The 13,414-nt window shown below is 30.1% G+C and overlaps 1 protein-coding gene across 1 annotated transcript in view; it reads right to left on the bottom strand.

Annotated features, from left to right (window-relative positions):
* Positions 1 to 5,117: 5,117 nt before the first annotated feature.
* Positions 5,118 to 13,414, bottom strand: part of LOC129966133 (calpain-A-like) — a 77,617-nt gene continuing 69,320 nt past the window's right edge. The window contains exons 11-13 of the mRNA XM_056080520.1: positions 10,785 to 10,930; positions 10,421 to 10,629; positions 5,118 to 5,413 (exon numbers count right to left, since the gene is read on the bottom strand). Coding sequence (XP_055936495.1) covers positions 5,401 to 5,413; positions 10,421 to 10,629; positions 10,785 to 10,930 — 368 coding nt within the window. The 3' untranslated portion in view covers positions 5,118 to 5,400. The remainder of the gene's footprint in view (positions 5,414 to 10,420; positions 10,630 to 10,784; positions 10,931 to 13,414) is intronic.

The following is a 13,414-nucleotide window of genomic DNA, read 5'->3' as shown; positions in this document are numbered from 1 at the left end:
CTATGTTATATTTGAGAATTAATTATAATTATATTCCTGCTAGCAACTTTTGTATGTATATTTTTCGGTTAATATGCAGTTTTTAAAAAAATCTTTTGAAAAAAACTTGCATTTCATTGTTCTAGTCATTACTTGATTGCCTGTTTGAAACTGTGCAAATGTATATAATGACACAGATGAAAAAAATATTCTATATATGTAAGTTTATTTTAAAAACATTGTATTGAAGCATAACATTACAAATTTTGTTGAGAAATATGATCTAATATAAGTAAGTTACATTAGCTTGAAAATTCTCCATTGATCATTTGTTCTGTCTGCTTTTAACATTTTCTCATTATCCTATTATATCAGTTTTCTGAATAATCAATTCATATATCTCTGAAGATGTGCCATTGTTTTAATTTAATAAGTCTGTATATAATTTTTATCATGTAATCCGATGTTTTGTAGCAAATAAGATAACTTCCAAATGAAGAGAAATTTTAAATTAAAAAAAAAATCAGTGTTTATTTACCACACTTAAAAAAATGTCTTTTATATCTATCATTCTTATCTTATTGAATTAATCCCCTTGAAATTTTGCATCAATGTTTGAAAAATATATGGCAAGTACATAATTCATATTTTAAATCACAGCATCTAATATGGCCTGTTTAATTATAATTTTTTTATTTAAGAAGTAGAGTATATATGTTGTTCAACCACAATAATGCCATGAATATGATTGAAAGTCCTCTTATTTGTGACCAAAAAAAGATATTAAATTTAATGAATGTAGATATAGAAATATGTTTATTGGGGATACTAATAAGAATTTATTTTAATTATTTACTATTTTTTAGTCTTTATAATAACTATAAATACTATGTAATCATAAAATTCATTTTTTTATATTCACTACCAACTGCCATTTTTCATTTAATATCATATTAAATTAAATGATAAACTTACAATTAAATTCAGACATTATTAAAATGTATTATCATTGAGGACATGCAAGCATGCAAAATTTCTAAACTAGCTTTTTTAAGAATGTGCAAAAAGTTGACTAAAAAGTTCCATTTTTGCTATCTTTGAAACTTGATAAATTAAAAAAAAAAAAAGGTGTATAAAGATTTAGCTTACGCCAAAGTTTTCATATATTCATCAAGAATTTCAGCAATTGAAGAATGCTTATATTTTTTTTAGCAGTTCTGATTTCATATTATTTCGATATTTCTTTGGGAATACAAGAAGTATATTTGCAGTAAGTATGTAGTTAAAACTGTATTTTCTTACTAAAATGCATTGCATATGGAATTTCTTAAAAATATTTTTGTTATAAATTAGAAATATACTTGTTTTATATTTGCATATAATTTATTTGGTGTACTGTAAATGGGCAGGTGTAAATGGACAACTGTAATCTTGATTACCACTTTGAATTATTTGTTTTACTGTATTAATCTTTATTAACCTAGTGTTTTACTTAATTTTTTTCCCTAAGTGAACAGGTATTACCTGTAGCTCTTAATTACTGTTGTCAAAGAATATGCTTTCATTTTTGACATTGGATTGAATCTTGCATATATTTGTATTAATAAGTATAGATTTTTGAGATTAAAATTTAATCTTCCATTATGAATATTATTTTATTTAACTCTTCTGGCCCTGTGTTGTCAAATAGCAACACTGGAGTTAATTGCTTTTAAAAATCAACAGATATTATGACTTAGTGCATTCATGTTATACTTACATATTCCCAGAGGATAATATAATCTGGTGCAATTAATTTTTTGAGTATGAAATATTTTTAAATGTTTTTATTCTAACAAGTAATAATTTGGGCTGAAGAGAATTAATGTAATTCCCTAGAGTTTAATTTTAAAATTAATTTTATTTGTTATTTCTTCAAAGGATGTTTGAAATTTTTAAACTAGAATTTTAGCCCTGATATATTGTTTTTGAAAGCCATATCATACTTCAAAATTACCAATCATAGCTTGAATTGGGACTGAAGGCTGGCTTATTTGAGTGCTTATTTCATAACATCAGTGTTAAAACTTGTAAATTTCTAAAAGAGAAGGAATTCTTTTGTTTTGTTTTATTTTATTTATTTCCCAGCATAAAGTGTAAGGAAAATTTATATTTTGCTACAAAGATAGAAAGCATCAGATATAAATGAATCGAAAATATCTACTTTATTATTACTTCTAGTTTTATGAAATTTATGACATGTGTGCATATGAAGAGTTTTTATTTTTTTACCTCCATTAACAATTTTTCTTTCAAAACTACTTAGAATTTGTTTGAAACTGATTTTGCTATATAATCTCTGAAATTAACGATTTTCATTTCATCTTAACATACCTACTTTAATTATGCGTTTGTTTGCTTCAAATTAACAAAAAATCATTAAAAAATAAAAGGAAGATCAATTATTTGAAATTTAAATGTTAAATTAATATTGTCAACAATAATTTTTTTCTTAGTTGTATGCAAATCTGTTACAAAATGTGAATTAATTCATTTATTTAAGATTCATTTTCGATTTTTTATGGAAACAAAGCATTAAATGTTTACCGAAGAATGAAATTGTCAGAACATTTTGTTACAATCAGAAAAAAGAAAGAAAAAAAAATGGAAGAATTATGATTTTGTGATATTTTACATATCAGTGTTTTGATTACTTATTAATAGATTTTTTCATAAATGAGCTTCTTTAGTTTTAGATATTCATTTTATTGAATTTGGCATTAATTTTAGAGTAAGTTAATAAATTTACAAATTTATTTCCATTCTTTTTTTTTATATGTAAAAACCTTTTTAGTAGATATGAAACAATACCAGAGGTAAACAATCAAATTGATATCTTAAAGAATAACAAATTTGATGTTATTCTTTTAAGACTGAAAATTATATTTGAAATGAATGCTGCTGCATGTCCTATATCTTACTGGTATTTGATTGTTATATTTTCATTTAATTATCTGTACACTCACTAATTAATTACTTACCTGTTCTTCTGATTTCTCTGAAAATATGACCACTCTTATTTTTACTACATAGGGCTCTAAGATTTATTTTTGAGGGAGACTATGTTCAGCAATCTTGAATATTTTATTTAATTTTTATTATTTGTGTGTCATATTCAGTATTATTATTCGTTTTTGTTTAATTATGTGTTATTTTACAATTCACTCTATCAATTTAGTTTAAATAATTAAAATTTATTTTTGTTGTCTTATTTTCTAAGAAATATGCTATCAATGTTTTCAAATTGAAAACTGAATATTTGTTTTGATATTTTAATCATTTGATTATAATTGTTTATGAAGTATGGTTGTGGCTAAGAGGCATTTTAGACATAAATTTTTATTATTATTATTACACTGATGTCTGTGGGAGAGGAAGAACTGTTAAGATAGTTTTTTTTTTTTTTCAGGAATCAGAAATAAGTATAATTTTTTTTCAGACATGTAAAAATTATTTATTTTTTATTACATTTACGTAATGTTTTTAGAAAGTAAAATTATTACTTGTCTTCATGGTGTAAATTTTTTAAAAAATCTTTTAAAGCAAATTTAAGGCTTTTTTTTAATAAGTATTACTTTTCAGTAGCACAAGATGTTGCATGATATTGCACAGTATTGTGCAATATCTGCGTGCTACTAGTGCTTTGTATAGCAGTCTGTCTAGTTGCATGCATTTAAATTTTGATATTTAATCTCACTTGTATACTTTGTGTATATGTATAAATATATATATAGATATTCAACACTTTTCATAATTCTTAATGATCCTGTTCTACTGTAATTCCCCCTCTCATACATTTTCAGCTTTTTTGTTCAAGTATAGTAGTTTCATGTGCAATATTTATTACACAATCCTCAATTTTTACTGAATATTTTGAGTGTATCCATTTGCACAAAACTGTACATTGTTAATTCTTGAGTACTGTGTGAAAAGGGGAGGGGGGGAATACAATACTGTACAGGAAATGAGGATATTGCATTTTTAGTGTGTTAAGTCAGTGTGACATTAAATATTTTGTGTAATTGCATACTTTAGTCATTTGGTTCCAAATCAATATGTAATTACAGGGCTATAATATTTTATGCCCACTCTGTGTGTATTTTCATATTATTCATAAGTACTTAAAATTTAAAGGGGATGTATTTATTGATCAGCTTCATCGTATAATCGTTATTTGTTATATTTTTTTTGTCCAAAAAATGTGATTGATACCCGGTAGTGTGTATATATTCAATGTTAAATTTGAAAAAAAGTTCGATATTTTACCTATTCCAAGAGATTTTTTATTATTTGTTGATTTTTTTTTTCTTAGTTTAATTCTTAATTCATTTGGTTTAAAAAAATGGCCTTTTTCAGTATATTATAAATGTGCCAAAACAGCTCTTAATATGTTCATTAAAAGTTTATTAAAAAGTTGGAGCTTACTCAATTACTAATTTTTCCTTCTTTCTTTTCCTTTTTTAATTTCAGTGATTATATTCCATTTTAAAATGTTTTATTGAATAAAAATGTGAAGGTTAATGGTAATGCTTTATTAAATTGCAAATTATTCTCAGAAATGTGCTGATTTTTTTATAAAACTTCTGTGAATAAATACTTCTAGATTAAGAAAGTTATAATGTGTCCTGTTCTTTCTTTCCTGTCTGAAAGTTATAATAAGATTATTTTTCATGCTCTTTATCCAATGATTTATATGTATCAGATTATTGGATAATGATCTGTTACCAATAAATGTAGAGAAAATTCTTAGTTTTAATCAGCAATTTAAAGGATTTTTTATGAAATAGTTTACCACTTAAAATAGTTCATATAACTACTTCAAAATGAATAGTATTATTTGCTCACCACATTGTTTTTTCATTATGTAATTTTTTGCAATTGCCGTGAATGAAAATAAAGCTATGAATTAAAGGACCTGTAAATGTAAACTGATTCCTATGTGTATAATCATTAAATCTACATTTTGGGACCTAAAATGTTGAATTGATGAAATAAATCGATTAAAGTATACTGTAAACATGTTTTATTAAATAATAAGCAATTCATCAAGATTTCCAAAAAAGTTTAATGAATATTGGAAGTATGTATATCACCTAATATACATTTTTTTCATATCTTATAAATGTAAATAAGAAATCATAATATCCATGCTCATTTATTCATTAGTGAATAAATAATTCTTTTTAGCTAAGTGCACTCCTTTTAATGCCTTCTTGCAGATAGGAAGGCACAGGTTTTTGCTTTGCTGTTTGAGCAGAATATCAAATGTATGATACAATGAGGAATACTGTCCATTTTTTCCATCTTTGTTTGTACCTTATATATTTTCTTGATCCATAAGGCTTTGATACTTTTTGTTCCAAGTTATGGCTGAAGTTATAGTCACCTCAACTCTCTGAAAAGAGAAAACAGCTCATGAAATATTGAAATGCTTCTTACTCTTGCAGCAGATCCACTTTCTTTATTTAATCCTGGAAATGTAATCCAAGGATGGGGTTAAAAAGGTATGTTGAGGTAACAGTTAAAGGCTGGAGAAAGTTATAATTTACTTTACACAGTTTTCGTAAGCAACGATATTTTCTACAAAATAAAATCTAGCAAATTAAAAGAAATGTAATGGCAAACAATCATAAAAAGTGATTTTTTTTCCCCTCTATCGGTACATGAATATATTGTTTATAATTGTACGCCAAAAAATTATTTGGCTTATTCACTGAACAGTATCCAAAATTATCCTTTTCTGTTCAGATTTTGTTATCCTTATAATTTTACTGTTTTCCGACAGTCACATTGGAAATTTCATCCAAATGAACAGAATATAGACAATTATAATATTTTTATTCATATACTTGTCGCCTTTAATGACCAATTGACTAGCCGAAATTAATGGCTACTAAATATTTCATGTTACTTTGTCTTAATAGTGTTTTTCAACAAAATATTTTCAATTTTGATAGACGCAAAACTCATATGCTAGTGTAGAAGTCATACGCCTTTCTGATCATTGTGTATGTGTTTTCTCTCTGCATATTTATACAATAATTTATATCGCAGGTCTGCAACATTTAAAATTAGAAACACACTTTTTTTTTTATCATTGCTTAGTTCTGAAGTTAAACCTAAAGTACAACTTTTTTTATTATTATTAAAAGTATGTTTTGATTGAAACTACTCATCATAGTTCTAAAAAAAGGCAGAATTTTAATTATTAACATTGGGGATGAAAAAAAGAAAGAATGAAATAAATTATAAAATATGCCCAGCACAATTGCTGTCATTCGAAAGATATTTTTAACATGGCGCACAAATCATTTTATGTACGATCAAATGGTCTGGCCTATAGAGCACTGATTTACTATTAGTTGAAATAAAGGTGAAAAAGTAGAATGATTATTAAATAAACGAATGCTGTATAAATTTTTATTGTGAAACATAAAAGTTCATTCCAACTTGAGAATATTTGAAAGCTGTAGTTCTCAGTTAAACGTACTTTGAACAATGAAAAATCAACTGTGAAACAAAACAGGAAAAAAATGTAGTGTTTTTTTTTTTTTTTTTTTGCTAACTTAATTATTTCGGGATAAGTAGCCTACTATTCAACGAAATGATGAATATTTCAATTTTGGTCGACTAAACATGCATGTTGGTTAAGTTTCGATCATATCTCCCAATTGCATAAAATAATATGATTGGGTTTTGAATGATTTTAGTTTTTATATTAAAAGGAAGTTGTTTAAAAAGACGTCAGATTGAGGAGTAAGAGGGGAATGAATACACACACACATTTTGTGAACTGAAAAATGGGCGATTTCATTATACCGAGTGCTATTGATGAGTCCAGCGAAATGAAAATATTCAATGTGCCAGCATTAAAGTGCGTAATAATTTCAAAAAATTAAAGCTGTTTAGAATTAGAAGCATAATAATAGGTCTTATGAATTTGAAAGTTTATAGCATTCTCGACGGCTTCTGTCGTAATAAAAATAACTTTTACGTCCTTTAATATCATAAAATGCTCTCTGACATAATTTAGATTCTGCCCACTATCTAATAAGATGCCTTGAGGGAGAATGCCTTGCTATCGCTTAATTAAAGTAGAGAATATCTAATTAAATAGCAGCCGTGAATTACTATCGAGTCGCAAGTGATCAACTTGTTAAAACAAGAAGATATAAAACATAGAAGTGTTCTTCTCGTATCAAGTTCTACACTGAATGAGACCTGTTGATGTCACCCTAATATGATTGACGTGGTGACGAACGTGTTAAGGAAACTTTTCACCATAAGAATCAAAATTTTTTAACTACGCTTCAATCGTTTGTTGGAGAGGCATTACTTTACAAAGACTTTGCCTTTTTTTTTTTTCCATAAAATATTTTAATGTTTTAGCTTATAATCTGGTCAAAAATACACCAAATATTGCCATTAAAAAGCTATCATCATAGAAATTCAACATAAAATCCAAATATGAAGAAACGAGACATCTGCTTTAAACTCTAGAATGGTATCTGAAAATCCCAATCTAGAATCTAGTTCACAAAATAGCCTTGCTGTAAGTGATGTAGATATTCTGAGCGCATCAACTGATTAGTCCAGACGAACTGTACTTATGCTTAGAAAAAGTATATAATAGCAATTTTATAGTTTTGTGTTGTTTATCCAAAACATGTCTCTAAATTGGCACCAGAATGTTTATTGGATAAGGAATACGAGGATAGTAGTGAAAATGTTAATAAAAATTGTACCTTTTTCAAATAAAAAGCTCTTGATATGATTCAATTTTACCGCTGAGACCATTGCAATTCTGCATGCTTTGTTGGAGATTTTAAATAGGTCTGGGGAAGCTACATTATTTACATTGATTCTTTAGACGCTTTGCAGTCTTTAAAATCATAGTCATCCAACGATTTTAAAGATTTTAGAATTGAATTATTATAAATTTCTTTCTCGGTGTTTTTTTATTCTTCTACTAGATATCATCCCACGTGGAAATATGTGACAATAAGCAAGTTGCAAAAAAAAAAAAAAAAAAAAAAAAATCCGTGGTGTTTTTTACACCCGTACTTACATGCGATTTGAAGAAACAAACAAAATAACTGTTTTTAAGCCAAATGGTAAATTTAATGGGATTTGGAAACTCTAAAAAAATTACATATTTTTAAGCCGACCATCTTTAAATAATCAAAAACATGACATGGGTTTTAACACGTCTGTGAATTAGTCGCATTAGATTCACTCAGAAATATCTGTTATTAAATAATCAATGGCCTATGTGCTCACATTGTAATTGTGGCACAGAAATTTTTCAAATCCGCGTTGAATGCCTATATTTTAATGCTCAGCGCTTGTTTTATTCAAAATCACAGCAACGACCTGGCAATTGTTGCTTAGCAAGGAACCACATGAAAAAACCATTTTGTCTTTTAAAGTCTATAGGATTTTATTCTCTAGTTTGAACTAACATTCATATTTTTATTATGGCCTGTTGTAATTTATCATTACTTTACCAATGATTATTTTTGTGTATCATTTTAATTGAAACAGTTTTTCACCAACGTTGAACTTGGCAAGGGGGGAACCTGTTTGGCACAGCATAACTTGCATGATGATTCTTACACCATAAAACCACAATTCAAATCAAACCTTATCAATTTTGACATGAGAGAAAAAATTTAAACCAAAAACCTGGTGTATTAAAAGGATCTATAAAATGTGTTATAGAAAATTAGATTAGGTGCAAGTTTGAAAAAATATTTTTCATTTTTACTTTTTTTAAATTTGAGGAAAATTATTGGAATTCTGCTTAGATATATAGATGGAGTAGAGTTTTTAAGTCAGGCACAATTTATATGCATTATTTTATGAACAAATTTGACTTTTTGAAAAATAAAAAAAAAGTATACTTGTAGGCATTTTTTAAAAACCCTATCTGTCAGGCAGAATCCGTGGACGGAAAAACAAAACAATATTCTAAAACAATTCAGATGTGTTATAACTGTCGGTTTTTAAAAAAAATGTCGTAAATTTGAAAATTGAATTTGAAAGAGGGAACACATCTTACTTTGTGGCAGTTGATTCTTAAAAAATATTAAAAAGTAGTGTGCGCGAAAATGATCAGGTGCAAGAAGTGAGACAAAATATTAAATTTAATTTTATGAAACCATTTGAAACTGTAGCATAATACTTCGAAAAAAAGGAATTTTTTTTTTTTTTTTCCCGGGTTTTCGCATTTCGACTGATAGAAAAGTACTTACCGGCATTTTTAGATTTTAGACCCTAATTTTTTTTGTCAGTAAAGTTGAATTTTTTTTTAATAATAATGTAGTGTAACAGTGACCTGAAAATTTTACCAATTATCCTTATTTATAATAACAGATACGTAAGTGGAATTTGAAAATTTTCTTCAAATTGCTTTAAATATTCCCAAAATTACACTTATTTTAAATTTGCTCTTGATCTAATTAAGCTGTCATTAACTCAAAGTCTATTTAATATTTAAAATTTTTCCTCTCTGGTCAATAGCTTAGCTCTTTTTAAACGCAAGGAAACCGATGTTGAAATTCTCATCACCACATTTCGGCACACTATCCGGATGCAAACTTAAAAGCCTGCTTTGGATAACCAGTTCAAAAATATAAAACAAAATTCCTCGTCAAGAAAATCAGGGATCCGCTGCTGAGTTTTGGTTTCGGGACAACCTAATGTGAGGGTGGATTGGCTAATATCCCTTTTCCCCTCAATACGAGCTGCATCTTCCGAAGAAGAGCTAGCCGCAGTTGAAGATATGCGAGGTCAGTTAAGCAAGGGGAAGAGTAGGTGGATTGCACGGCAGAGAGTAGTCTAAATGGATGGGTTGGATAAATAGAATAATTGGTTTAAAAGAAACCAAATCAAGTATTTGCTAGTTATCTTCTGATCATTCATAACTAATTCTACCAAAAATTGCAGTGTGCGCAGGTTCGACGCAAGTTACTGTCCTGGGCCAAACCTCCCCTTCATTACTATCGAGCGGAAGAAGCTACTGTCTTCATTATATGATCTCTGCTCAAGTGTTGATTTTTATCCCAATGTTGCTTCAAACCGAGACGTTAATCTCTCTAAATTAAACTAAATGGGTCATTTATGTTTCACTCGTATCAAACTGAAATTTCTTTGTGTGGTTGATTCCTTTTTCTAAACTGATTATACTAGCTTTATTTTTTATATTTAATTTTTGCTATTAAGAATATTCGGATAATACAAGGTAATATTTTTGGGATGTATGTATTTTGACCTTGAATAAATGTGTTTATTATCCTTTTTTGAACTGATGGACCACTACTGGTTTGTCTTTAACAAATGCCCTACTTCTGCTCAGATCAATATTGATTGAATTTGTATGTTTGTTACGTAAATTACTTACCTGAGATCAAATGGGCAATCTGTGTAAACTCTTATCATGAAAGAACCTTGCCGGTGGGGTTCGAATGTCGCAGGAATGATAACATAATGTCCCGGAGAAAGCTCGAACCTTGCAAATACTTCCCGGTAATTGATGTACGGGCCTGAGTTGCCTTCTTCCTCATTGGTAATGAAATCTTGCACAGACAAACGTCGTTTGGGATCCTCTGTCTGAAAAAATTGACATAATATGCAAGTTATGCACCAATGCATAATATGCACCAATGCTCAGAAATGAATTTTGACGCACACCCACACATGAAATTATACACCTTATTGATTTCCCGATTGAAAAGCTCTTTAAAGCAAGTTCTGAACATTCTTACCTTATAGACGACAAATCCGATCTGCATCATCTTCCTTCCTGGGTGCTTCATGCAACGTCTGCGCACTTGCATCAGAGCGATGACGGCACAGCAGTAACGGGATGCGGCACTGCCCACAGAGTCCTTCCTCTGGTCCCTTTTGATTTCTGTAAAACAAGCAGAAAATCATCTGTTAATAGGCCTCACTTTAGCACAGAAAGAAGCTCATTGCAAATATGAATTGCAGTATCGCTTTGGCGACTCGCATTATCCATTTTGCATTTGTTTTCATATAAAACAAGGTGCGGGAATATACCAAAGTATTGAATTCGATCATCCTTCCCTTGCCACTCTTTCGACATAAGGCGGAACCAATTGCATGCGTTATAGAATTGCCGAATGGGCAAGTTAAAACAAAACAAAAACTGAATTTTGACTGAATTTATTAAAATTAAGAAGGGAAGAAATGTCTCTTGCATGAAGAATCAATCTAGAAAATCCTGACCGCCATCAATTCTTTAAAATCAATTATTTGAAAATTAAATTCTTCGTTCTGTATAGGCTGATATTGGCTTTCGTAAGAAATTTTTTTTCTCCCTGAGCTCTTAATGTTTGCCTTTTTAAAATTTTTATCAACATACTAATTCTTTACTATCCATGAGCATACTAGTGAAACCTTTATTTAATTTGTTTCAACTTTCACAAAATTGAGAAATAACAATATTCTTCGCGATAAATGTTTTAGTAACGCATTAACTTTGTTTATTTATTTATTTATATTTTATTTATTTTTTTTAATTTTAATTTTTTTTTTGTATCTTAAAACATATGACAATAAATTTTAGATTTTTTTTCCCCTTAAAGATGTGGCATGATTTTGTTGTCGTTGTTTCTTATGGCACTTGTCATGGACAAGCCAACTGACGAATTGCCAGCGATTTTAAGCCGAGAAGAGCCTCTTGTTTTGCAGTAGCACAGTCTAGGGCCAAGAGTATGGCTTAGCTAGTCATGCGTCACAACCCTTTTAACGGTGCGAACTTCATTCATACAATTCATTCACTCATCCACAGATCGTAATTTAGACCCGAATCAGAGAACGATCAGCTCTGATTCAGTACTCCCAGTGGTATTGTCTCGACTTGGAGGACTTTGTGGTCACGACTGAATTATACGTGCACCAGCTGCCACATACACGGGGAGTCTTCTGTCGGCAGGTTCGAATTCACAACCCAAGGGATGCGAATCCAACGCTCTACCAATCAGGCTATCCCGGGCCGATCTGATTTTTGTGGTATCATTTTTTTTTCAGTTACTTCATAGATGGCTCTCGCATCTCTCCTAATTAAAATTTAAATGAGATTATCGGATCTATTCGATTCGTATCTGACAATGGTTTTAATATCAAATTTGAAACTAAACTATTCTTTTTTAAACACCACATTGATTAGTAGAAGCGGGAAAAATTCTTGAACCGTCGAAAAAAATTTTATATCAAATAAATTGTCCACAGCGTCACTTACGACGGTTCTAAATGTGATTACAAAAAATTATCTCCGATTCTTTGCAGCTCGCAGTGGCAATGATTCAAACTTATGTTTAAACTACACTCATGTCCATAAATTAAGGATAATGCAAGTTCAGGAAAAGAAAGAGTCAGAAGCAAAACAAATGTGACTTATTTGTAAAGCCTATTTATTAAACAAAAGATAAAGAGCAAAAAAGATGCTATATGTTTGATATCATTAATAAAAATTAGGATTTTTTGCTTTCTGGAGCAAATTACCAGAAAAAAACTATTTATAAAAACCAATATTACATGGTTGGTATGATGGTTAATGCATAATATGTCTCCCAGACGATACAATACAGTCCGTACAACGCCTAGGCATGCCGAGTATCAAATTATCGATCTGATGTTGGGGAAAATTACACCACTCATCAAGCAATGCTCTCCGAAGTTCCGGTAGACATGTAGGAGGTGGTTGACGGACTGCAACTCGTCGGGCAAGTATGTCCCACGCATGCTCTACTAGATTCAAGTCCGGTGAGAATGCTGGACAGTCCATACAGGTGGTATCCTCCGATCGAAGGCATTCGTTTACGATGTTTGCATGGTAAGGACGGGCGTTGTCATCCATAAATACGAATTCTGCGCCCATGGCGCCCCGAAACAAACGTACATGTTGTCCCAGAATGACGTCCCGATAGATTTGGCCTGTCATGGCTCCAATTTGAACATGCAGATCAAGTCTGGAACTCAGAATAATTCCTCCCCAAACGAGCAATCCTGCACCACCGTAACGGTGTCGTTCAATAATTTTGCCTTGGTGGTAACGGGTACCTGGCGCTCTCCATATGAAAATCTTGCGAGAATCAGACTTCAAGGTAAATCTGGACTCGTCGGGGAACATCACACAACCCCACTGTTGCGGTGTCCACATTGCATGCTCTCTACTCCAGGCTGATCGCAGACGACAGTGAGTTGCAGTAAGTGGAACACATCTAACAGGCCTACGAGTATATAGACCAATCTGCCCTAAGCCTCTGTTCACAGTTTGCCTTGAAAACTGTCGTACCAATGGCTGAAGAGAGCTAACGATACATCTCTGATGTTGTGCTCCGTCTGTTTCTTTTGGCAGTAATTGTCAAAT

This window comes from Argiope bruennichi, chromosome 4 (genome assembly GCF_947563725.1).
Source record: "Argiope bruennichi chromosome 4, qqArgBrue1.1, whole genome shotgun sequence".
Lineage (NCBI taxonomy): Eukaryota > Metazoa > Arthropoda > Arachnida > Araneae > Araneidae > Argiope > Argiope bruennichi.
This window is presented reverse-complemented; position numbering and strand designations above follow the sequence as displayed.